This window comes from Bufo bufo, chromosome 10, assembly GCF_905171765.1.
Source record: "Bufo bufo chromosome 10, aBufBuf1.1, whole genome shotgun sequence".
NCBI lineage: Eukaryota > Metazoa > Chordata > Amphibia > Anura > Bufonidae > Bufo > Bufo bufo.
The window spans coordinates 35,075,292-35,099,978 of record NC_053398.1 but is presented as its reverse complement, the minus strand read 5'-3'; the positions used below and the strand labels follow the sequence as shown (position 1 = coordinate 35,099,978).

The 24,687-nt window shown below is 47.9% G+C and overlaps 1 protein-coding gene across 6 annotated transcripts in view; it reads left to right on the top strand.

Moving 5' to 3' along the window:
* The first annotated feature begins 10,633 nt into the window (after window positions 1-10,633).
* LOC120981057 (protein phosphatase 1 regulatory subunit 12A-like) overlaps window positions 10,634-24,687 on the top strand; it is a 28,805-nt gene continuing 14,751 nt past the window's right edge. For 2 of the 6 annotated variants that reach the window (XM_040410526.1, XM_040410523.1), the window contains exons 1-15: window positions 10,634-10,945; window positions 12,816-12,946; window positions 14,526-14,644; window positions 16,465-16,624; window positions 18,957-19,101; window positions 19,454-19,528; window positions 19,981-20,066; window positions 21,368-21,516; window positions 22,665-22,741; window positions 22,853-23,011; window positions 23,196-23,272; window positions 23,371-23,574; window positions 24,071-24,145; window positions 24,226-24,316; window positions 24,435-24,584. In XM_040410526.1, coding sequence (XP_040266460.1) covers window positions 10,694-10,945; window positions 12,816-12,946; window positions 14,526-14,644; window positions 16,465-16,624; window positions 18,957-19,101; window positions 19,454-19,528; window positions 19,981-20,066; window positions 21,368-21,516; window positions 22,665-22,741; window positions 22,853-23,011; window positions 23,196-23,272; window positions 23,371-23,574; window positions 24,071-24,145; window positions 24,226-24,316; window positions 24,435-24,584 — 1,950 coding nt within the window. In that variant the 5' untranslated portion in view covers window positions 10,634-10,693. The remainder of the gene's footprint in view (window positions 10,946-12,815; window positions 12,947-14,525; window positions 14,645-16,464; window positions 16,625-18,956; window positions 19,102-19,453; window positions 19,529-19,980; window positions 20,067-21,367; window positions 21,517-22,664; window positions 22,742-22,852; window positions 23,012-23,195; window positions 23,273-23,370; window positions 23,575-24,070; window positions 24,146-24,225; window positions 24,317-24,434; window positions 24,585-24,687) is intronic. The other 4 variants (XM_040410527.1, XM_040410525.1, XM_040410524.1 and 1 more) reach the window with 3 other exon arrangements.

Genomic DNA, 24,687 nt, shown 5'->3' with positions numbered 1-24,687 from the left:
GCGAGCACATGGAGGGCTGTGCGGCCCTCCAAAGAAATGCCACCCCACACCATTACTGACCCAATGCCAAACCGGTCATGCTGGAGGATGTTGCAGGCAGCAGAACGTTCTCCACGGCGTCTCCAGACTCTGTCACGTCTGTCACATGTGCTCAGTGTGAACCTGCTTTCATCTGTGAAGAGCACAGGGCGCCAGTGGCAAATTTGCCAATCTTGGTGTTCTCTGGCAAATGCCAAACGTCCTGCACGGTGTTGGGCTGTAAGCACAACCCCCACCTGTGGATGTCTGGCCCTCATATCACCCTCATGGAGTCTGTTTCTGACCGTTTGAGCAGACACATGCACATTTGTGGCCTGCTGGAGGTCATTTTGCAGGGCTCTGGCAGTGCTCCTCCTGTTCCTCCTTGCACTACGGCCTTCTCCACGTCTCCTGATGTACTGGCCTGTCTCCTGGTAGCGCCTCCATGCTCTGGACACTACGCTGACATACACAGCAAACCTTCTTGCCACAGCTCGCATCGATGTGCCATCCTGGATAAGCTGCACTACCTGAGCCACTTGTGTGGGTTGTAGACTCCGTCTCATGCTACCACTAGAGTGAAAGCACTGCCAGCATTCAAAAGTGACCAAAACATCAGCCAGGAAGCATAGGAACTGAGAAGTGGTCTGTGGTCACCACCTGCAGAACCACTCCTTTATTGGGGGTGTCTTTCTAATTGCCTATAATTTCCACCTGTTCTCGATCCCATTTGCACAACAGCATGTGAAATTGATTGTCACTCAGTGTTGCTTCCTAAGTGGACCGTTTGATTTCACAGAAGTGTGATTGACTTGGAGTTACATTGTGTTGTTTAAGTGTTCCCTTTATTTTTTTGAGCAGTGTATATATATATATATATATTTTTTTTTTTTTTATGGGGAAGGGAATATATGGGCCGTCATGGTGGATTCAAGGAAACGGAATTACCGGTAAGATTAATTACGGTTTTCCATTCCATCCACCATGACGGCCACAATGACAACTAACAAATATTTTAAATAAGGTGGGAAGCCGCCTGCAGAATCTTTTGGCCAAAAGCTAAATCTGTGGAGGCGGAAAGATTTAAGGCGATAATGTTTTACGAAGGTGTTGAGACTTAACCAGGTAGCCGCTCTGCAGATTTGGTCTAGTGACACCCCAGCTCTTTCTGGCCAAGAAGAGGCAGCAGCCCTGGTAGAATGGGCTTTTATACCTCCCGGACAAGGTTTGTTCTGAAGAGAGTAGCAACATTCTATAGTAGATCTGATCCACCTAGCTATCGAAGCTTTGTAAAAAAAAAATTCCCCTTATTTCGGCCACCAAACTGGATTAGGAGGTTGTCATCTTTCCTGAAATTTTTTGCTGCATCTAGATACAGTAGTATGGTGTTTCTAACATCCAGGAGTTGCATCTTCTCTTCTATCTCCTTTCCTGGGTAGCTGGTGACAGATGGTAATACTATCTCTTGTTCACGATGAAAATTTGAAACCACCTTGGGGAGAAAACCAGGATCTAGTCTTAGCACAATTCGATCCTCAAAAACTCTAAGATATGGTTCTCTACAGGAGAGGGCCTGGATCTCACTTAGACGTCTAGCAGAAGTGATGGCTATCAGAAAAGCCTTGAAGGACAGATGTTTAATAGAGATCTCAGATAAGGGAGAAAAGGGGGGGCTAGTTAGCCCCTCTAATACTGTATTAAGGTCCCACTGAGGAATCCTAGATTTTAAGGTTGGTCTTAACCTAGAGGCCGCTCTAATAAATCTCCTTATCCATCTGTGTTCTGCTCAATTCTAGCCCATTTTGCAGAAAGTCTAGTATCTTATTAATCGGCGGAGAAGAAGTGTTCGGATGATCCTCCCCTAGCCAACTGCAAAATCTTTTCCAGACTTTAAGATAAATAGCTGATGTGATTCTCTTCCTGCTAGCCTTAAGGGTAAGGATTGCTCTGTCTGAAAGGCCTTGTCTTCTGAGTGATTCACTCTCAGGGTCCAGACCGCCAAATTGTAGATCTGGGGGTTTGGGTGGTGTATTGGGCCCTGATAGAGCATGTTTTCCCTGAAGGGTATTTTCCAAGGTTCCTCTAATGCCCACTGTCTCAGGATTGAGAACCAGCTTCTCTTTGGTCAGTGGCGAGCTACTAAGATTATTGTTGTTTATTTCTGTAGTAAGAGAGGAATCAGCGGAAAGGGTGGAAACGCATAGATTAGGTCCCACTCCCATCTTATTGATAAAGCATCTATTGCCCATGGTCTAGCTCTTGGATTTATTGAACAGAAGTGTCGGAGGCAAACAGGTCTGTCTCTTGTAGTCCCCACCTGGCAGTGATCTCGTGAAATATGTCGCGGTTTAATGTCCATTCTCCTGGATCTATTTACCTTCGGCTTAGGAAGTCCACCTCTAGGTTCTCTGACCCTTCTAGATGGACTGCTGTTAAGGAGAGAACGTTTGTTTCTGCCCAGGAAAATATTGTTTTTGCTACTTCCCCCAGCGAATCGGACCTCATGCCCCCCTGGTGTTTCAGGTACGCCACTGTAGTGATATTGTCAGAGAGGACTTTCAGATGCCTGTTTTTTAATAGGTCTACTGCTTCTGTGAGCGTCATAAGGACTGCATTCAGTTCTCTGAAATTTGAGGATCTTTCTCTTATGCTGTTTGGACAGTCTCCCTGGAAAAACGGGTTGCCTACCTTTTGCACCCCAGCCTGAATTGCTGGCATCTGTTATGACCTGAGCTTCTGGGATTCTGAGCCATTCTATACCCTGGAGCAGATTTTCCTCTTCCTTCCACCAGTCTAGATCTATTTTGACTGTTGACGGTACCTGTATCATCCTGTCTAGGGATGTGTGCCTCCTGTCCCATTTTTTCAAGATCCATGACTGCATGATTCTTGTATGGGCCTGACTCCATGGAACTGAGTTTATGCATGCGGTTAAGTTCCCAAACAGGCTCATTGCCCCCCGAATGGAACCCCTGTGAGATTTTTGAAAGCAACTTATCTTGTTTCTGAGAGTTCTTACTTTGTCCTGGGGTAGATAGGTTGTTTGGGATACAGAATCTAACTCTACGCCCAGGAACCTTATTTTTGTAGATGGGGTGAGAATAGATTTTTTACGATTTATCACCCATCCTAAACCTGAAAGGGTACTTATAACTTCTTCTGTAGTCCTGGAGGTTTCTTCTTTTGAATTGCCAATTATTAGGAAATCGTCTAGGTAAGGGATGATATTGGTTCCCTTCCTGCGCAGAAAAGCGATCATTTCCACCACTAGCTTGGTAAATGTTCTGGGAGCCGATAAGATACCAAAAGGGAGGGCTACGTACTGGAAGTGATGGAGAAGTCCACCAGGATCTCTTATTGAAAACCTTAGATATCTCTGGAAGGCCTGATGAATCGGTATGTGATAGTAGGCGTCCTGTAGATCCACTGACGTCATAAAGGCACCCTTTGGAATCAGCGGAATCGTAGATGCGATTGACTCCATCTTGAATCTTCTGTATACTATAGATATGTTTAAAGGCTTTAGATTTATTATTGTGCGGAATGTGTTGTCGGGCTTTTTGACTAGAAAGAGGCCTGAGTAGAACTCCTTCACCTTTTCGGAGTCTGGCACCTCTATGACTACTCCTGATCTGAGTAAGTCCTGAGTACCCTGCCAAATTTTTTTCCCTTATACTTCTGTTTTGGGTGGTAACTGAGAATTTTTCTGGAGATGTTGAAGAGAATTCTATTCTGTATCCCTGGGCTATGATGTTTAATGCCCATGGATTTGACGTAACTCGATTCCACTGGTTTAGAAAACACTTCAACCTGCCTCCCACTTTGGTGTCATTGTCTATTGTTCTGTTTATTTTGGGGGATTAAGAATGAATCCTTTACCCCTTCCACCTTTTGGGTAGCTCCAGCCACCCGTTTTACCCTTACCTCTGTAAGACCTGGATTGTAAAGCAAATTGATGAAAGGGCCTCTTTTTGGTTTCTTTTATCTCCGGAAACCCTTTCTTTTTATCAGCCTCTTTCTCCAGTATTTTATCTAACACTGGGCTAAAACCAAACTCCCCCGAGAAGACGATAGAGCATAGTTTAGATTTGGAGGTTTTATCCCCCGACCATGCCTTCATCCTTAAAGCTCTTCTAGCTGCATTGGAATGGGCTGCATCTCTCGCGGCAAAACGTACCGATTCTGCCAAAGGCATCTGACAAAAAGGCCGCTGCTGATTTTAATAACGGTATGGAATTTATGATATCTTCTCTGGGAGTTTTGTTCTTTAGGTGATCCTCTAACTCTGACAACCAGAAGTACATAGCTCTCGCCACGGATGTAGCCGCAATGTTGGTTTTTACACCAAACATAGATGCCTCCCAAGCTTTCCTTAATAAAGAATCTGCTTTGCGCTCCATTGGATCGTTAAGTTGTGACACATCTTCAAATGGTAGGGCTGTCTTTTTGACTACCTTTTCCACTTGAATATCAATTTTAGGTATCTCATCAAAGATTTTACATTCAGCCTGATCAAATAGTAGTCTGTTCCTGAATTCTTTGGACACCCCTAGTCTTTTTTCAGGAGCAATCCACTCATCCAATATCATCTCTTTGATATTCTCATTAATGGAGAATACTTTGGTTCTTTTAGTACGTAAACCCCCGAACATCTCATCCTGTACCGTACGAGGTTTGGGAGTATCCTCTATGCCCATGGTAGATCTAAATGCTTTCAGTAAAGCTCCATTCACACGTCCGCAACCCATTCATTTCTATGGGGCAGCACTTCCGGGTCCACACTTCCGTTTCGCCAAAAAATAGAACATGTCCTATTCTTGTCCGTAATTGTGGACAAGAACAGGCATATTCTATTAGTACCGGCAATGTGCGGTCCGCAAAATGCGGAACGCACATTGCTGCTTTCCGTGTTTTGCGGATCCGCAAAACACGTTTAATGGAGCCTAAATCTTCCATTTCATCTGAGGGAAAAAAAGTATTTTTTATCATCCTCTACAATTTCACCCGCTGTGGAAAGTTCTTCCTCGAGTACTCGTCTAGAGGTATCCTCATCAATGTCCTCACATTGCCCACTGCTGCCCAGCCTTAGCCCATGCCGCGGGAAGGCAGCAGGGGATGAAGGTAACTTCTATAGAACTTCTTTTGCTAATCTTCACCTCCTCACTGCGAGGACCCTCTCTGTGTGCTAACCCCGTAGGGGCAGGAAAAACACTGAGGGGGAGGAGGGGTGGGGGCAATTTAAACTCTGTGTATTCCTGCCCCTACAGAAGTCAAGGGTCATCTCATTGTGGCCGTCATGGTGGATGGAATGGAAATAAGTTTTATTTGTCCAGTTTCCTGCAAAGGCGTGATACAGTATTCTTCACTGTCCTGTCTGCTGACTTCTGCCTGTCTCTGGATTTGACCCTTCACTGCCTGATCTCCATACTAACCTTGGGCTGCCTGCCTTGTCCCTCGGACTGACTTTGGACCTTTGGTCCTCCAGACATTGGGCCTTAAGGGTATGTCTACATGGCTGGATTTTTTGGGGATTCACTGACGCGGCACATGTGTGACTCGTTCTTCAACCCTATTAATTTCTATGGGATCACCGGTACATTGTGATGCCCCTGCCTGCGACAAGTGTCATTGTGCCCTTAGGCCCCTTTCACACAGTGTTTATTCAATGATTTTCAGTGATTGCGATCCAAAAGCAGGTGTGAATATTTCCCTTAGGGTCCATTCACACATCCGCAATTCCATTCCGCATTTTGGGGAACGGAATTGCGGACCCATACATTTGGGGAACGGAATTGCGTCCCCGATCCGGAATTGCAGACCCGCACTTCCGGGTCCGCAATTCTGATCCTGAAAAAAATAGAACATGTCCTATTCTTGTCCGCAATAGCGGACAAGAATAGGCATATTCTCTTAGTGCCGGCAATGTGCGGTCTGCAAAATGCGGAACGCACATTGCCGCGGTCTGTGTTTTGTGGATCCGCAAAACACACACTTATGTGTGAGTGGACCCTTAAACCTTATGTCTGTGGAGGCTCCACTACTGGTTTTGGCTCACAATCACTGATGGAAATCATTGATCAAACACTGACCGCATAAAAAATGTCCTTACTAAAAACTGGGCAGCTCCTTTAAATAGAACCTATGAAACAGGCTAGAAAGCCTCAAAAACAGCACCTTCTGAGGCCACCTGTACACTGTGTGAAATACATGTGTTTTCCGTGTAGAAATTGACTTGTAGTGCGGATTTCCAAATCTGCAGCATGTCAATTGTGTTTGCAATTGTAGCTGCGGATTTCCCCCTTTTCCAATAAAGGCCCCTTTCAGACGAGCGAGGGTATGCGGCAGTACCTGTCCTGACCTCTCAGCACTGACGGGATCACATAGCATTATATTGATTTATGATCCATTTTGTCAGTGTTATCCAATACATTCCAGAACTTTAAGGGTTATATAGCATCATAAATCAATATAATGCTATTCAACCCAGTCAGTGCTGGGAGGTCAGGACGGTTGCTGCCACATACTCACACTGCGAGTCCGATGCGTGGTACTCACTCGTCTGAAAGAGGCAAAAGGGTGAGATCTATGCCCAAAACCGCTGTTGGAAATTTAGTATTTTGTTGCAGATAACCCACACATAAATCTGCACAGAAATTTGTGTGGATTTTATGTGCATTCACCCGCAATCGTGCAGGTATCTTAGATGACGCGGCTACGACTCGGCCACCCTGAGGTTGAGTACTGTGTGGCTGTCGGAGTTGCAGCAGGCTCTAATTAAACTAATTAGGACCTAAATGAGTTGGTTGGTATTGGTTTAGTTTCATTACAGCCGGCTCAGCTGCTTCACAACCGCCACATGTGCTCCTGCCCTAGCAGGATTCAAGTTCAGGTGCAAAGCAAAATAATTGAACCCTACTGGAAAGGCTCTGGGACTCCCATCAAATCAATGTGAGAGCCATCATCCACAAATGCAGAAAACTTTGGACAGTGGTGAACCTTCTCAGGAGTGGCCGGCCTACCAAAATTTCAACAAGAGCACCTCCACAAAAGAACCCAAACATGTAAAGAACTAACTACTGCTGACTAAAGACACAAAGGTGGTTCTTGTGCTAGCCCAAAAAATATATCTAGATGACCCCAAAGACTTTTGTGATAATATACTGTGTAATGATGAGTCAAAGGTGGAACTGTTTGGAAGACATGTGGCTTGTGACATCTGGTGTTAAGATGACAACGCATTCCACCAAGAGGAACATCATACCAACAGTCAAAGAAAGGTGGTGGGAGTGTGGTGGACCTTCTGCAACATAAGCTCAGATCGTGCAGCAATATCTGCAAGACGGTCAGAGGTTTATCCGTGAAGGATCCATGTTTGGTCCATGTGTCCTGCGTATTCCACATTTACTGCTAGGCTGAAAATTTGTTTCCAGAGAATCTACTACCAATGGTCCGTGAACATCAGTGTTGTGTCCGTAGCTTTCACAGACCTATAGAACATAATGTGCGTGAGGGATCGGTAATCACAGGCAAAAAATATGGCATGCTTCTGTGATGTCACCACAGACCCATGGCCATGGAAAACCACTGATGTGCGAATACACCCATTAAAGGGGTTACCCAAGACTTAAAAAGACCTCAGAGAGTGGCCAACCTGTGGTGGGGTTCATACTTACCTGGTCCCAGCTCCATTGGTCCTCGCCGTCTGAGCAGCTCCACCATCAACATCCTGTTGACGTGTGCCACGTGTCCACTACAGCCAATCAATGACCCAGTGACGTGCCGCATGGGCGACAGGTCACCTCTGAAGCCAGTGGTTGGCTGCAGCAGTCATGTGGTGCCTGAGCATTGCGGAGCTGCAGAGATGGCCAAGGAGCAATGGAGACGGACCCCAGTGGTGGGGTTAAGTATGAACCCCACCACAGGTCGCCCACTCTCTGAGGTCTTTTAAAGACTTGTATAACCCTTTTAAAGGGAATCAATAGGAAATACAAGAATGAAACGCGTCAGAAACGGGGAGAGGTGAATGTCTGTAAAAGGATAATTTGGGGTCTGTGAATGGGTTCTGGGATGTGTATTTATTTGAAGGGGTATTCCGGTCAGAGTAGGTTATCCCCTATCCACAGTGGAGACTATTAGAGTGGTGGGGGTCCTACTGATGGGACAGGGACCCTGAAATGATCGGAGTGGCCAGTTGCACATGCCCCTGGCCGCTCTATTCTCCGGGGTTCCCATAGAAATGAATGGAGCGACTACACCTATGACTGGCCGCTATAGTCATTCCAGGGAAGCTGCAGGGGTACAGTATTAAATACCCAAATCTAGACTCAGAACAGCATGTAATATAGGATCACACATTTCTATTGGACAAACACTTGTTTAAAACCTAGAAATCCATATATATTAGCAGCATTAGTCACACAGGACTGAGAAAGCGACCGCGAAACACGTGTCGGGATCCAGGACGGTCTTGGTCTGTATATATTTTTACTGCATTTCTCTCCTATATGTGATTTGTATTTTGTGGCACTTTATATACTGATTGAGGGCGATGTATTATAAATGACAGACCTGTGACTAATGCTGCTAATATATACGGATTTCTAGGTTTTACACAAGTGTTTGTCCAATAAAGATGTGTGATCCTATATTACATGCTGTTCTGGGTATTGAATTGTAGTTAGTAAGGACAGCTCCATACCGGGCGGCTTTTCGCTCTGTGATTTGGGAGGGGTACAGCATTGTTTGGCAGGTGGGTTCTGGGGCCCATATTTATGTACGGGTCTGGACTGGTATTTATTTAGGGTTTTTGTTTTTCGAGGGGCTCTGGGTTCTCTAGTAGCCTCCATGTTTAAGGGGTCTGGTGTGTGGTCTGTAGTAGTAATTTTGGGGTGTGCAGAAGAGGGTCTTATGTACTATTTATGAGAAAGTTCTATAGAAGTGGACGGGTTAGCCTGGACAGATGTGTATTCCTTCCTGATGTCTCTTCTCTGACGTTGGTAGGTATGGTTAATGATGACCACATACTATCCCCCGTGTATGCCCCATCCTACTCCAGCACATCTGACACTGCTATCCTCTGCCCCCTGTCCTCAGTGCCCCCCCACTAATACCTCCCAGCCCCCGCTGTCACTACTCCAGCACATCTGACACTGCTATCCTCTGCCCCCTGTCCTCAGTGCCCCCCACTAATACCTCCCAGCCCCCGCTGTCACTACTCCAGCACATCTGACACTGCTATCCTCTGCCCCCCATCCTGTCCTCAGAGCCCCCCACTACTACACCCCCTGTGCTGTCACTACTCCAGCACATCTGACACTGCTACCTCTGCCCCCTGTCCTCAGAGCCCCCCACTACTACACCCCCTGTGCTGTCACTACTCCAGCACATCTGACACTGCTACCTCTGTCCCCTGTCCTCAGTGCCCCCCACATACTACACCCCCTGTGCTGTCACTACTCCAGCACATCTGACACTGCTACCTCTGCCCCCCATCCTGTCCTCAGAGCCCCCCACATACTACACCCCCTGTGCTGTCACTACTCCAGCACATCTGACACTGCTATCCTCTGCCCCCCATCCTGTCCTCAGAGCCCCCCACATACTACACCCCCTGTGCTGTCACTACTCCAGCACATCTGACACTGCTACCTCTGCCCCCTGTCCTCAGAGCCCCCCACATACTACACCCACTCTGCTGTCACTACTCCAGCACATCTGACACTGCTATCCTCTGCCCCTGTCCTCAGTGCCCCCCACATACTACACCCCCTGTGCTGTCACTACTCCAGCACATCTAACTCTGCTATCCTCTGCCCCCCCATCCTGTCCTCAGAGCCCCCCACATACTACACCCCCTGTGCTGTCACTACTCCAGCACATCTGACACTGCTATCCTCTGCCCCCCATCCTGTCCTCAGAGCCCCCCACATACTACACCCCCTGTGCTGTCACTACTCCAGCACATCTAACTCTGCTATCCTCTGCCCCCCATCCTGTCCTTAGAGCCCCCCACATACTACACCCACTCTGCTGTCACTACTCCAGCACATCTGACACTGCTATCCTCTGCCCCCCATCCTGTCCTCAGAGCCCCCCACATACTACACCCCCTGTGCTGTCACTACTCCAGCACATCTAACACTGCTATCCTCTGCCCCCTGTCCTCAGAGCCCCCCACATACTACACCCCCTGTGCTGTCACTACTCCAGCACATCTGACACTGCTATCCTCTGCCCCCTGTCCTCAGTGCCCCCCACATACTACACCCCCCCGTGCTGTCACTACTCCAGCACATCTGACTCCGCTGCCTCTGCCCCCCATCCTGTCCTCAGAGCCCCCCACATACTACACCCCCTGTGCTGTCACTACTCCAGCACATCTGACTCCGCTGCCCCCCATCCTGTCCTCAGAGCCCCCCACATACTACACCCACTGTGCTGTCACTACTCCAGCACATCTGACACTGCTATCCTCTGCCCCCTGTCCTCAGTGCCCCCCACATACTACACCCACTGTGCTGTCACTACTCCAGCACATCTGACACTGCTACCTCTGCCCCCGTCCTCCCGTCTTCCCCCTTCCCTTCCTGACGTCTCCTCCCTCCTCCTCCTCCCCCTCCTTTCCCGGCCTCTCCCGGTCCCCTCCTCCCGCCTGTCTCCGGGCAGGACACGGAAGATGGCGGCGGACGATCGGTCCCGGACGGACTCGGCTAAGGAGAAGCGGAGCGAGCAGCTGAGGCGGTGGCTGGGCTCTGAGACGGAGCGATGTCCGGGCAGCACACGCCGCCCGCCCCGGGTGCGTTTCGCCCAAGGAGCCGTGTTCATGGCCGCCTGTTCGGCTGGAGACCGGGAGGAGGTCCGGCAACTGCTGACTGCCGGAGCCCCGATCAACGGCACCAACGTGGACGGACTGACGGCCCTGCACCAGGTACCCGCGTCCTATGGGGGCTGTCAGTACATGATGGGAGTAGTACTTGCAGCTGGAGAGCCACAGGTTGCCGCCCGCCCTGTGCCGCCTTGTCACACTGACTACTACGCCCATCATCTGCACCGCATAATAGGCTCCAGGGCTTGCACCTTGCTCCCTGGTTGTCACCGTCATGGTAGCACTTAAAGGGGAGTTCCACTTTTTTCCTGACAGCTCAGTAGAAGGGGTCCTGAGCCCTGAAATGAAGGTACAGGGGGTCTCATGCAATGTACGGACCCCTCCAGAGACTTTAGAAACTGCAAGGTATCACTTAGACTAGGACCAAACAGAAGGGGCTGCTTTCTGAGCCTTAGTGGGGGGTCGCTGTAGGATTAGCCTGCGTTTTGGGGTTTTATGGGTCGTTTAAGGGTGTCATGGGTGGCATAGCCCCACCAGTCTCAGAAAAGTGGAAACCCCCTTTAAGGAGAGCTGGGCAATGCCTGGAAAATCATTGTGTAGAATAGGAGCTTTTGAAAAAAAACGTCCAGATTGCGGGAGGTGTCGGAATATTGGTTTTGGGGGGGAAGGGGGGGGGGGTCCTCCTCTATGGCCCGCGTTAGCATAGAGGAGATTTTCCAGTGACAACGTCTTAAGATGCTGTCTAGTCGACCCAGGCCCCCCAGACGTCGGAGCGCATATCCATATTGAGTAGTGTTGAGCGCGCGTTGCCCTCCACATCACAGCCCACACCCCAATCCAGATTCCTCCTTTAATTATTGCTCTTGTAATGGGGTTGTCACCATTTAGTAGCGGTGTGAAGAGCGGACCACCCTCAAGACGTCTGCAAGCTGCGGCCCTCCACCTCTCGTTCGACCACTCTTCACGCTGGGAGTTGTAGTAGTCTCGGGCCAGCCGGATAGCTGCAGCTTGCAGACCGCGTCCTGTTTGCATTCCTCACAGGGCTGACATTTTCATGCGTTTGCCTCCGATGTCTTTCATGTCCATCGCTTCCCCGTACGAAGTCCCTAAAAGCCCATGAGTCGTACGCTTTTATATCTGTTCCTGGGAAAGCCGGGTGACGACCAGCGCGGCCGCCATAACTACTCCTTAAAGGCGGTTGTTGCCATTTTCTTCTAAGGCTTCTAAACAGCATGGATGCCGGGAATACGTCACCAGGCAGATTTAGGAGCCTGGGATAGTTGCGGGACACCCCCCTTTATTATCCGAAATGGCAGCCATGTTGGTGATCACCCAACTTTTCTAGAGACAGATATAAGTTAAAAACAACGAAAAGGCTTATTTGCTGGATATTTATGGATGCTTTCTGTTTTAAAGGGACACTAACGCTATTCTGTTCTTTTATCGGCCGTTTCAGGCTGATGAGACATGTAACCTGACGTCCGGGGCGATTCCGGACCCCCATGATCACTACTTCAGCTGCAGTTCTGACAGCCCTGATTTAGGCCCCTTTCGCACGTCAGTGATTCACATACATGTGCTGCCCACGCTCGCCACGGCAAGCACACGTGTCCATTCACACATTGGTGGTTTTCCATGTTGACGCCACGGAAGCACAACTTATTTTCTCCGTAATTATGGGCCCTCGCGCATTATGAGGTCCGTGGATGCCATCCACGTTTGGTCCGTGGTTTTCACGGAAGATGCTCTAGGCTCGATTTTCAGCCTAGCAGTGTCTGTGAAACATGGATGACACACGGACTGAAAATCACAGAACCACGCTTCAAACACGGATGGATCACGGACGTGTGAATGAGGCCTTAGGGTTCCGGTATCGGTGGTCATCCCTATTTTCTTGTCATATTCTCCCCTTTGACCTTCTTCTCTCTCCCCCCCCCCCCCCCCCCCCCCCCCCCCCCCCTTTCTCCTCCAGGCCTGTATTGACGAAAATATAGAAATGGTTCAGTTTCTGGTGGAGAATGGCGCTACCGTGAACCAGCAGGACAACGAGGGGTGGACCCCGCTCCATGCAGCAGCGTCCTGCGGCTTTGTGAGCATAGCACAGTAAGTACGGGGGGCACGGACCTTTTAGTCCTAGTACATCCTCTCAATGAAAACTTTCCATCTGATTGATGAGTTCTTGACCCCTGCCGTCGCCCCGGTCCCCAAATATTTGAAAATACATGGAACAGAGCCTTCATCCCAAAAATAAAAGGATCACCAGTACATAGTGGAATACATTTTTTCAAGGCTAAATCAAGAACTTCTGTTTCTGGTTGATCACCCAGCTTTCCCAGGGTCAGACAGAACCGCCATGGCCGTCATCAAAAGCCTGGCTGTCGCAGTCACCCAGCTTTCCAGACTCCTGAATGGCAAATGATGAATCAATTCAGCGTCTTCAAGCGGGATTCTGGGAAAGCTGATTGTCAGCATCCGTGATTCTGCGATTTATTTTCGTTCTACGCACGTTGTGGCCTTTTATCGGTGATTAGTGACAATCAAAATGTCAACCATGATGTAATTGTTTTTTTCAAGTGATTACAGGTATGTGGTCAGAACAGGTTATACCAGGGGTGTCTGGCCGACACCTCCACGGGCCTGCCACATTGTGAGCGACACACACCCGAACCCTGTGCGGGGATACAGCCAGGTGTTAATTACACAAATTCCAGCCCTCTCCGTCACCGGGGTTAGACGGGTTCATCGTCAAAGGGATGGGGGGGGGGGGTCCAAAAATTGACCTTCCATCTATGAACACAATAGCATACTTATTGTTTATTTTTTGACTATTCATTTTCACCGTTGAGTCGCTTGATTTAATTTGCTTGCTGTCATTGAATGAAAACATGGAGTCTAAAACCCATCCTGCTGACACAGGTGCAGGGCTTGTTACTGTGTGTTAGAGCCTCTGGATTTAAAGGGGTTGTATCGTCTCATACATTGGTGGTATATCGCTAGGATATGCCCCCATTGTCTAATAGGTGCGGGTCCCACCTCTGGGACCCTAACCTATCTTTAGACTCGGGCCCGCAAAGTGCATGCACAGCCACCCTGCTGAGAATAGCCGAGCGCTGGCTATTTCTGTCAGCCCCCATAGAAGTGAATAAAGCTGTGGCCGCGCTTGCGCTGTGTGCTTCCCATTCATTTCAGTGGGACCGCAGAAAATAGCCGAGCGCCGCTTAGCTATTTTCGGTACTCCCATAGAAATGATTGGAGGGCGGCTGGGCATGCGCGGTGTGCCTTCCTTCATTTTGCAGCCAGGGTGGGTCCCGCACCTGTCAGACATTTGGGGCATATCCTAGCTATATGCTCCCAATGTATGAGATGATCCTACCCCTTTAAGCAGACCGTGAGAGCCGCGAGCATGGGAAAGGCAAAGTTAAGTCTGATGGCTTTGGGGACATGTACGTTGCACAGTTGGAGCAGTACACCTTGTTTTCCTGTGCCAGTGTATGTGCCCAGGGTGCCCGACTCATCTTCCAAATGGAGGAGTCTGTGCTGACGGGCATTTTTTGGGGGGGGGGGGGGGGGGGGGGGAATAGAAAAATACCCCTGCTTGTGGTTTAGTGGCCGCCAACCCTTAGGACCCCTTTAAGCGTTATTTCTTTAATTTGGTGGATTCATCCTTTTTATTTTTCGACAGGTACTTGATCTCTAAGGGGGCGAGCGTAGCCATTGTAAATAGTGAAGGGGAGCTTCCACTGGACGTGTCTCATGAGAGCGCCATGGAGAAGCTACTGAAGAGCGAGATCAAGAAGCAAAGTAAGTGCCCCCCGAAAAGAAGCAAGACATCTGTCTGAGGAGAACAGGCTCTGTTGCCCATGGCAACCAATCACAGCGGAGCTTTTATTTATCAATCCCTCTTGGAGAAATGAAAGCTGCGCTGTGATTGGCCTGCCAGGCCCCCCTGCTGATCTTGATGGCTTCCTCCTTACCTGAGGCCTGGTTAGACACAGGTTCTTTTAGGCAGACTTGTTGTAGAAATGTGAATGAGACCTTCAGACTGCTGGGGCCCTGGCCTATCATGGGAATGGGGGGCCCGTGCTCTCAAGTTTAAATGGAGGGAAGTGCTGCTTCTCCATTCGGCTCTATGGAGCTGCCAGAGATACTGTACTATCTCAGCCAACCCCATGTTGTTGAATGGAGCAGTGGACATGCATGCGTGTCGGCTGCTCCATTAAAACAGGGAGCATGGGCCCCTGTTCTCGTGATTGCCCAGGGCCCCAGTGGACAACCCCTTTAAGTGAAAAATACTACGGGGAGATTTATCAAAACTGGTGTAAAGGAAAACTGGCAATTAGTTGCCCATAGCAGCCAATCAGATTGATCCTTTCATTTTCCAAAGGAGCTCTGAAAAATGAAAGGAGAAATCTTATTGGTTGCTATGGGCAACTAAGCCAGTTTTCCTTTACACCAGTTTTGATAAATCTCTCCCGAAAAAACGGCCCCTGAGAACAGATCACAGAAGTGCTGTTTGTCCAATCAGGGAAGCTTCCCACATGGAATATTTATATTAAAGGGGTCGTCCGGCTCAGAGATCCCCCACCGCTCCCGTTTTGACGCTTTCTGGGTCCCCTATTGGTCACCAAACACTGGCCACAGCGGGGACCCGCCTGAGCCATTGATTTGGCTGAGCAGTCCTGGGTTGAGAAGGACTAGGAAGTAAAGACCAGCCGGAGGACCCAGAAGGCGTCGGAAAGGGAGTAGCGGGATTGGTGAAGTGTGTATTACATTTATTTAGTTTTTTTAAGCTATTCCTACCCATTTAAGGAAAGAAATTACCAGCTGGACCGCGCCTTTAGGCCTCTTTCACACTGCCGTGACTGATTGGCTCCGGAAGCATTCAGCAAAACTCGCATCATTTTGCAAGCAAGTTCAGTCAGTTTTGTCTGCGATTGCGTTCAGTTGTTCAGTTTTTTCTGCGCGGGTGCAATGCGTTTTGATGCGTTTTTCACGCCTGTGATAAAAAAAAGTGAAGGTTGCACAAACACCATCAGTGAAAAACGCATCGCATCCGCACTTGTTTCCGGATGCAACGTGTTTTTCACTGCAGCCCCATTCGCTTCTATGGGGCCAGGGCTGCGTGAAAAATGCAGACTATAGAACATGCTGCGTTTTTCACGCAACACAGAACTGATTCGTGAAAAAAAACGCTCATGTACACACAGACCCATTGAAATGAATAGGTCAGTATTCAGTGCAGGTGCTATGCGTTCACGTCACGCATTGCACGCACGCGAAAAACTCGCTCGTGTGAAAGGAGCCTTAATGTCTATGCTTGTATCTTATCCAGGTAACACGGCATAGAAATAATGGCTTTGAAATCTGCTCACGTTGCATGTGCTAAACCAGGGATGCCCAACCTGCGGCCCTCCAGCTGTTGCAAAACTACAACTTCCAACATGCCCTGATAGCTGTAGACTCTCTGGGCATGCTGGGAGTTGTAGATTTAAAACAGCTGGAGGGCTGCAGGTTGAGCATCCCTGTGCTAAACAGTACCTGTGGTATAGGATGAGCATTTACAATGTAAGTTTTTTTGCTACCCTCGGACTCGTTCACCTGATTTGCGGCCCGTCTTGCAGGTGTCGATTTAGATGCAGCGCGAAAAGAGGAGGAGGAGCTTATGTTAAGAGACACCCGCCGCTGGCTGAACAATGGCAAATATGAAGACCTCAGGCATCCCACCACCGGGGCTACTCCTCTACATGTAGCAGCTGCAAAGGGCTACACTGAAGTCATAAGGTGAGCGGCTAGTCCCAGGCAATCGTATGGAAGGGCAATTACTGTATGTACAAGCTACTATACTAATTAATAATAATTAGAATTGGTGACGCGGCCCTTAGACCCTCCTTTGGCACTATTGTTTCAGTGGCACAGGAGGAGATGAGTAGCATCACAGGGGGTGTCCGCTGCCTTTTTCATGGGGAAATAACATATCAGAGAAGGGAAATCAACTATGTCTGATCTCCCAGGCCCATAGACATTAAAGGGGTTGTCTCAGCTTAGACATTGGTGGCATATCGCCAGGATAGGTGTGTGTCCCACCTGTCTCCAGAATGGTCCCCTGAAAGTGAGGGAGAGCGCACTGCGCATGTGTGGCGTGCTTTACATTAATTTCTATGGGAGTTCCGAAAATAGCCGAGCAAGTGCATTCGACTATTTTCAGAACTCCCATAGAAATGAACGGAGAGTGCACCTCTCAAGCTTGGCCACCGCTCCATTCACGTCTATGGGAGTGCCGGAAATAGCAAAGCCAGCGCTCGGTTTTCTCCAGTCCCATAGAAATGAATGGAGGGCGGCTGCCCATGCATTTCTGCTCTGCGATCACTTCAGGGGACCCGTTCTACATATAGCTGCGGGTCCCACCACCTAGACACGCACCTGTCTGGCATTGGTGGTAATTCCTAGCTATATGCCACCAATGTCTAAGATGAGATAACCCTTTTAAATTCTTCATGGATCCTGTCAGAATCTGCATGATCCGGCCAATCGTGTGTGAGTTCTTAACATTTTTGGCAGGCTCGACCATGTTGAAATCCAACTTCGTGTTCCTTATCGTCCCCCTGCCATCAGGGAGAGTGGTGACAGGACCTTAAACATTAGATGGTCAGCTGGTGCCTAGTTATAGACATATTTGGCAACATGTAATGTCATGTTATGCCAAAAGCTAAAGGGGTATTCCCATCTGGGACATGGCATATCGCTAGAATATGGCATCAATGTCAGATGTGGGTCCTACCTCCCGGCTACCCTCTTTTCACCACTATGGGAGTTCTGCAAATAGAGCGCTGGTTTGACTATTTCTGTTAGTCCCATAGGGGTGAATTGGGAGGTGGCCACGCATATGGCGGCATGCTCTCCTTCACTTGGGCACCCCTTTCTGGAGATAGGTGCGGGTCCCACCTTTGGGACCCGCTTCTATCTGATATTGATGGCATATCCTAGCGATATATGCCATCAGTGTCCCAGATGGGATTACATCTTTAAGTTGACCAAAGCAGGTATATAGTAGTAGATGGAAGAAGAATACAATTCTACACATTAATGTTATTTAATGCTAAGAGATCATCTAAGTCAGTTACGTCAGTGTTATCCAGTACATTCCAGAAAGGTTACATAGCATCATAAACCAATATAATGCTATGCGGACCCCGGCAGTACTTGGGAGTTCAGGACTGGAGCTGTCTTATACTTGTGCTGCAAGTCCGGAGCATGCAACTCGCTCATCTGAAAGCGGCCTTAAAGGAGAGGGAGAGAGAAAAAAAAAAATACTTTAAATAATCCTAAAACCAAACCATATATCCAAGGGGGAAATTCAATTTAACCAATATTCCATCTCCATCTCTATATATTAAATCCTGCAGCCTTCTCAAGCTTTATATATGTATACAGGTTAGATTTCCAATTATCGAAAATTGGAGATATCTCACTTTTCCACTTTCTAAGAATCTCTTTCTTAGCAAGATGCAGAGCTCTAGAAATGTCAATTTTTTCCTCTTTAGGACATGATTCCTCAATTTCCAATCCCAGAATAAGAATCATTGACCACAACTCTCTGGACACGGTCCTTCAGCCAGTTTTCAATCCAATTACAAACTATACTTTCCAAGCCTATAGACCTTACTTTACCTATTAAACGTCTGTGAGGGACAGTATCAAAAGTTTTTGCAAAGTCCAAAAACACTTCATCCACAGCCACCCCTCTGTCCAGGCTTCTACTCACCTCCTCATAAAATAACAAACCATGTTAGGCTCCATTCACACATCCGTAATAATGAGTCTGCATCTGTTCCGCAAATTGCAGAACAGGTGCGGACCCATTCATTCTGTATCCGCATTTCCGGAGCGCGCTGCCGATCTTCCGGTCCGCGGCTCCGAAAAAAAAATAGAACATGTCCTATTCTTGTCCGCATTTGCGGAGTTTATTTCGTATTAGATGTATATACATATGGTATGGTAATATTTGTGATTTCCCCCATATTTTTCATTGATCATTTTAGCTCATTCTTCTGCCTTCCATAACTCCATTATCTCCTATGTCTCTTGTCTTTCTCATTTTCCATATCTATCTCAGGCTGCTCCTACAGTTGGGGTTAGACGTGGATTCCCGCGACTTAGATGGTTGGACTCCTCTGCACGCGGCCGCTCACTGGGGCCAACAGGATGCATGCCGTCTCCTGTGTGAGGCTCTCTGTGACATGGAGGCTGTCAGCAAAGTGGTGAGGGGGTCAGCGGTCTCCTCACACTATACACAGACTGCTTATGCCCCCCTGGCTCTGCCATGGCTGATTCTGTTCACCTATGCAGTGTATCTCATGTGCGTTTGGTGTCGTCTTGGCTGCATGTATCATTGTGTTGCTTGAGCCTTCCTCAACTATTCCCCATTGTCCTGTCTGGATCTTCTCTGTGCATTTTCTAGCTCCTATCTGCGGTTCCAGCGACCCTTTTCTTGTCTTTTCTATCGCGTCTTGGTGCCGGCAGCATTTCTTCTGCAAGGTGTCCTTTCCGTCTTGCTCTGTGCAATGTGCAAGCATCCCCTTCAAGGTTGTTTCCTCTTTCTTTCTTTTTTAGGGCCAGACACCCTTTGATGTTGCGGATGACAGTTTAGAGTCTGTCCTGGAAGAGATGAAGAAGAAACAGAGTGTGGTGAGATCTCATTGCGTCTGTATTAGGCTCCATTCACACGTCCGCAAAATGGGTCCGCATCCTTTCCGCAATTTTGCGGAATGGGTGCGGACCCATTCATTCTCTATGGGGACGGAATGGATGCGGACAGCACACAGTGTGCTGTCTGCAGCCACAATTGCGGAGCGCGGCCCCGATTTTGGGTCCGCAGCTCCGCAAAAAGATAGAGCATGTCCTATTCTTGTCCGCAGCTGCGGACAAGAATAGGCATTTGTATAGGGGTGCCGGGCGGGTGTGTTGCGGACCCGCAATTTGCGGGTCCGCAACACACCACGGACGTGTGAATGTAGCCTTAGGGGGCTAAGAAATTGCACAGACTAGAAGTGATAGTTAAACGACGTGAATTTACTTCTTCGCTGCTGTTTGATGTAGCGTCTTCTCTTGGGCTTTTTTTTTTTCTTGTCCTTTTGCAGTTACGCTTGGAAAAGATGAAGAATGCTCCACAGATAATGTCTCAGACGAGTCCTCCGAATCAAAATGCAGCTAGCAGAACAAGGAGGTCTGTAATGCGTATGCTGTGCTTGTGTGACACATTGGAGCAGGCTGTGTGGCACGTCCGTTGTGCTGTGGAGTTAGACAAGGATTGGGCTGCATGAGAGTTCAAGAGTGTTCCCCCTTTAAACTTAAAAAAAATCATCAGTCAATAAGCCTTGGCGTCGTCCTCTCATTTCAAGCTGTTTTTAAGATCTGTTTCCATGAAAGCTGTGTAACAAACCCCTGTTTGGGTTCGGTCATTGCAATTTTCAGCGGTTCTCACCCCGACGCAAATCTGAGAAAGTTGGGCCACAACTTCTGCACAAGCTGTGCTGTTGGCCATGTATGCCAGAACTGACATAACTAAAAAGGGGTTCTCTGGGAATAATGGCCCATCCTCAGGATAGATCATCAATATGCAGGGGTCCAACTATTCTGCAGTAGCTCTGGGACACGAACCAGACACCCAAACTACACGGCTCCATCGGCTGTGCAGTGGTCAGAGCTGGTTACTGCAGCACTACTCCAATTCTCTTAAAGGGGTTGTCCTATCTCTACATGTAGCCCAAATCTCCCTTCCCTTCGGGGCCCTGTTCTGGAGATAGGAGTGGGTCTTGGGACAAGCATCCAGCTATCTTCAGAACGGGCCCCACAAAGTAAAGGGAGAGCAGCTGCGCATGCACAGCCATTCTCTATTCCACCGCTATGGGAGTTCCAACAATAGCTCAGCACTGGCTCAGTTATTTCTGGTATTTCCATGGCCGTGAATGTATAGGTGGCAGTGCTAACGGTATGCTTGCCTTCACGTTTGGGGCCCCGTTCTGGAGATAGAAGTGGGTGTTGGGACCCGCAGCTAGCCGACATGGCATATCCCAGCGATATGTCATAAATGTAAAGATAGGACAACCCATTTAAATGATATAGTAAGCAGCCCTGGCTGGTAAACAGCGGACAGAGCTGTATAGTTCAGGTTCCTGTTTCTTGGGTCAGAGCCCCCCCGCCTGTCTGATATTGATGACCTATCCTGTGGGTGGGCTATTAGTATAAAAGTCCCGGAGATGTTATGTTCGAGTTTGTAAGAGCACAATTTCAAGACTTCTATTTACTGGTGAAGTGGCAGTTGCTCTTAGACCACTAGATTGTGCGCTGTGTCGTCCACTGATTAATGTCACAAGGGAAAGTGTGGTACACGGCGTGGACTGTTCACTGGGTGAGCTTGGTGTGTTTTCACTGAATGTGTACGTGACACTTGGTGTGTTTTCCTGGGCACTATGTGCACTGACCCCTTGCACGCTCCCTGCCCCCCCCAACCCATTTTTCAAATAGGAGTTCTATTTCTCGTATGAGCAGCCAAGAGAAAGTTGCACTTCGTGTGCAGGACAAAGAGCGCCGGACACAGCCCATTACGCCCACCGTACCCACCAGCCAACCTATTGCTTCAAGTTCTGATGATTCTGGTTCTGATGCAGAGTCTGGTGAGCACTTTGTATTCCTCTATTTTCTACAGTCATCTGTATCTCTAGACGGGAGCCTGCGAAGAGAAGGACTGCGCATGAGCCCCTATCACTCATCTCTGTGGGACTGCCGAAAATAGCTGAGCTCAGGCTTGGCTATTTCCATCAGCCCCATAGAATTGAATGGAGTGGTGGCCGCGTTTGCACAATGCGCTTCCCATTCATTTCTATGGGACTTCCGAAACTAGCCGAGCGCGCCGCTTGGCTATTTCCAGCACTCCCCTATAAATGAATGGAGGATGGCTGCGCATGCACGGTCCACTCTCCTTCTCTTTGCGGGCTCCATTTTAGAGATAGCTGCAGGTCCCTCCTCTGGGACCCCGCACCTATCAGACATTGGGGGCATATTTTAGCGATATGCTCCCATTGTATGAGATGGGCCAACCTTTTTTAATGAGGCTCGTAGTTTAATTTCAATAGACAGGGCAACGGTCGGGAACAATTGTTCATTCCTGATCATTGCCCAGCTGCATTTACAAGAAGCAATCATCCCATCTGGTTGGGAATGAGTGATCGCTACTGCGGTCGTTCATTCCTATACAGATTTATTGTTTGTTGCCAGCACATCCCCTGTTACTTAGGTCGATGTGTTCTGCTGGCAGCAGCCGATTTTACATGCTGAAGATATGCCGGATCACCCGACAAACATGAGTCTTGCTTGCTTTGTCGAGTGATTAGAGGCACATTTACACAGCGTTCATTCCCAGTGATTGTCCTGATCATCTGCACATGTAATTGGGCCCAGGTGCTAGGAGCTAATATGGTATTGTTTTTTTTGCCATTCTAACTGCCCTTGGGCATCTTAGAGATGCCTGTGTGTAATGCATCTCTGTCTCCCGACAGTTCTTTACTAGGTTTCCTTACATGTTCCTTCACATACATCTCTATAGAACTTGAAAGAACGCTAGAGAGATCATGAATGTTTCACTTCGCCACAACTAATTTGCATTATGACCCAATGAATAAAGCAGAGCGGTCAATAAATTTTTGGATTTGGCTACTCGTTTTGTGGACTGTACCTTCAGTTTTTTGGGTTCTTTTCATATATTTTTTTTTCCCCTTCTGTTTTGTGTAGATTGACATTATTGTTACCCCCCATTTACTTACAGAAAAGGTGAAAGCTCAGGAAAGAATTAATAATCTGAACAATCAGTTACGTAACCTTTCAACAACCACCACAAAGAAGGTGAGAAAGAATGGGAGGGGGCTTCATCTGTGATCTTCCATTGACCATAATCATTTCTTTATTAATTGGAAGCACAAAATAATTTTGACACGCACTACCTACTGTCCATAGACCTCAGCTGTCCCGGAGCAGGAGAAAACTGAGCCGTCATGGCGAGCCTCTTTGAAGAAGACTAGTAGTTCTGGCACATTGAGCTCTGGCACCTCTTCTGAAGAAGGCAGGAGGGCAGCACTACCTAAATCTGCCTCCAGCTCCCAGCTAGCAGACAGAGTGTGTATTGTGACTGGCCATCTATTATCTTAGTTTCATAACTATTTCTTTCTAGCATCTTCATGGCTTCCTTTTATCTTCTCGGTGGACTCCATGCTTTTCTTTGAATCTCGTTTAATTCCTCCGTGTCCATTCTTAGTTTATTATTCCAAAAGTCTCATGACCATGACGTTCTTTCCTTTAGGAGAAGATGTCGTCTGAACTCCGTTTAGCACGTGTGCCTCCAAGTCAAAAACTGTCTAGTAACCAGGAAAATGTGAGGTCAGTACCAAGATCCAATAGCAGGGTGGTAGATTTTATTTTATTTTTTTATTCTAAGTCCCAAGTCAACTGTTTTGATGTCTTTATGTTTTGCAAAGGGAACCTCAGTTTGGCCGTAGGCCATTCACCCGTCAATATAATGATGGAGATGAAGGACTAAACTCTTTCCGTAGACAGAGGGAGCCTCTGACATCAACCTCCTTGTCTAGAAGAGAACCTTTAACAAAGCCAGAATCTTCATTACCAAGTGGAGATGCTTTGCCTCCTAAAGTAGATGCCACTGTATCAACAGCATATTCAAGGTATCAGTTTGTCTCTAAACGGTCGAGACCAAAAGGACACTTTTTTGGCCTCTGTTGGGTAATGAGGGTCTATGGATGCATTTGATATGCGTGCCAGGAGCACATACTGCAAACAAACACTACAGACGCTATGTAAATGTGGTCTAAACCTGATAGCAATTACTGCGGCACCTGGTACCAATACGTTCAACTGCTCAGTAGATGTAGATAAGATTGACTTGAGGTTAGTGCTCATTTGATCCGGAAGTGTTCCTCTGGTGGCATGCATGGTGCGATACGGAAAACAATACCAGGAACTATGGCAGTTTGGCCACCAGCCTATGTATACTACAGGAATGATGGCAGTTGTAACTGTACTTCTTAAGAGCAAATATGCCTCCAAGAATTGTCAAGAAAAAGGTTGTGAACTTAAAATAATTTAGCTTTCGCATTTCTGTTTCTCACAGATATCTTGGACAAATAACGTGTCCTTTATTATCTATTCTGTCACTTTCAGGACTGCCGAGACTGCAAACTCAAAAAGTACAAATTCAGGGCCAGCAACCAATACAGAGACCAAAGAGCGACGCAAGTAAGAAGTCAAGGTCTGGATGGAATCTCCGTTCTGTATGGACCTATTTCTACACCGTGTCTCACAGTGTTTGTCTTTAGGTCTTACCTGACCCCTGTGAGAGATGAAGAGGCTGAAGCTCAGAGAAAGGCAAAGTCTCGACATGCACGACAGTCTCGTCGATCCACTCAGGTAAGTACTAAAGGCACTTTCAGACATTATCGTATTCATTGTCTACATAAATCCGTCTATGTCTCCTGGACCTATTCAGTTTTTCTAATATATCTGTAATAACTTTAACCTTCTTCAGGGAGTGACACTCACAGATCTGAAAGAGGCTGAGAAAGTCATCAAAGGTCAGCAGGAAAATAAAGAAGCAGGATCAGAGCCAGCGAAGACCAAAGAAGAGGAGAACAACCAGACAAGACCAAGGAGTAGCCGTGCCATCAGTGATGATGGGGTGAGTGGTCTTGGGGGGGGGGGGAAACACTGATTATAACCGAGAGTTCCTGAAGCAGTCTGTGAGGAGAATGTAAAGCCCTGATAAGTTGCGTTCTGAATTT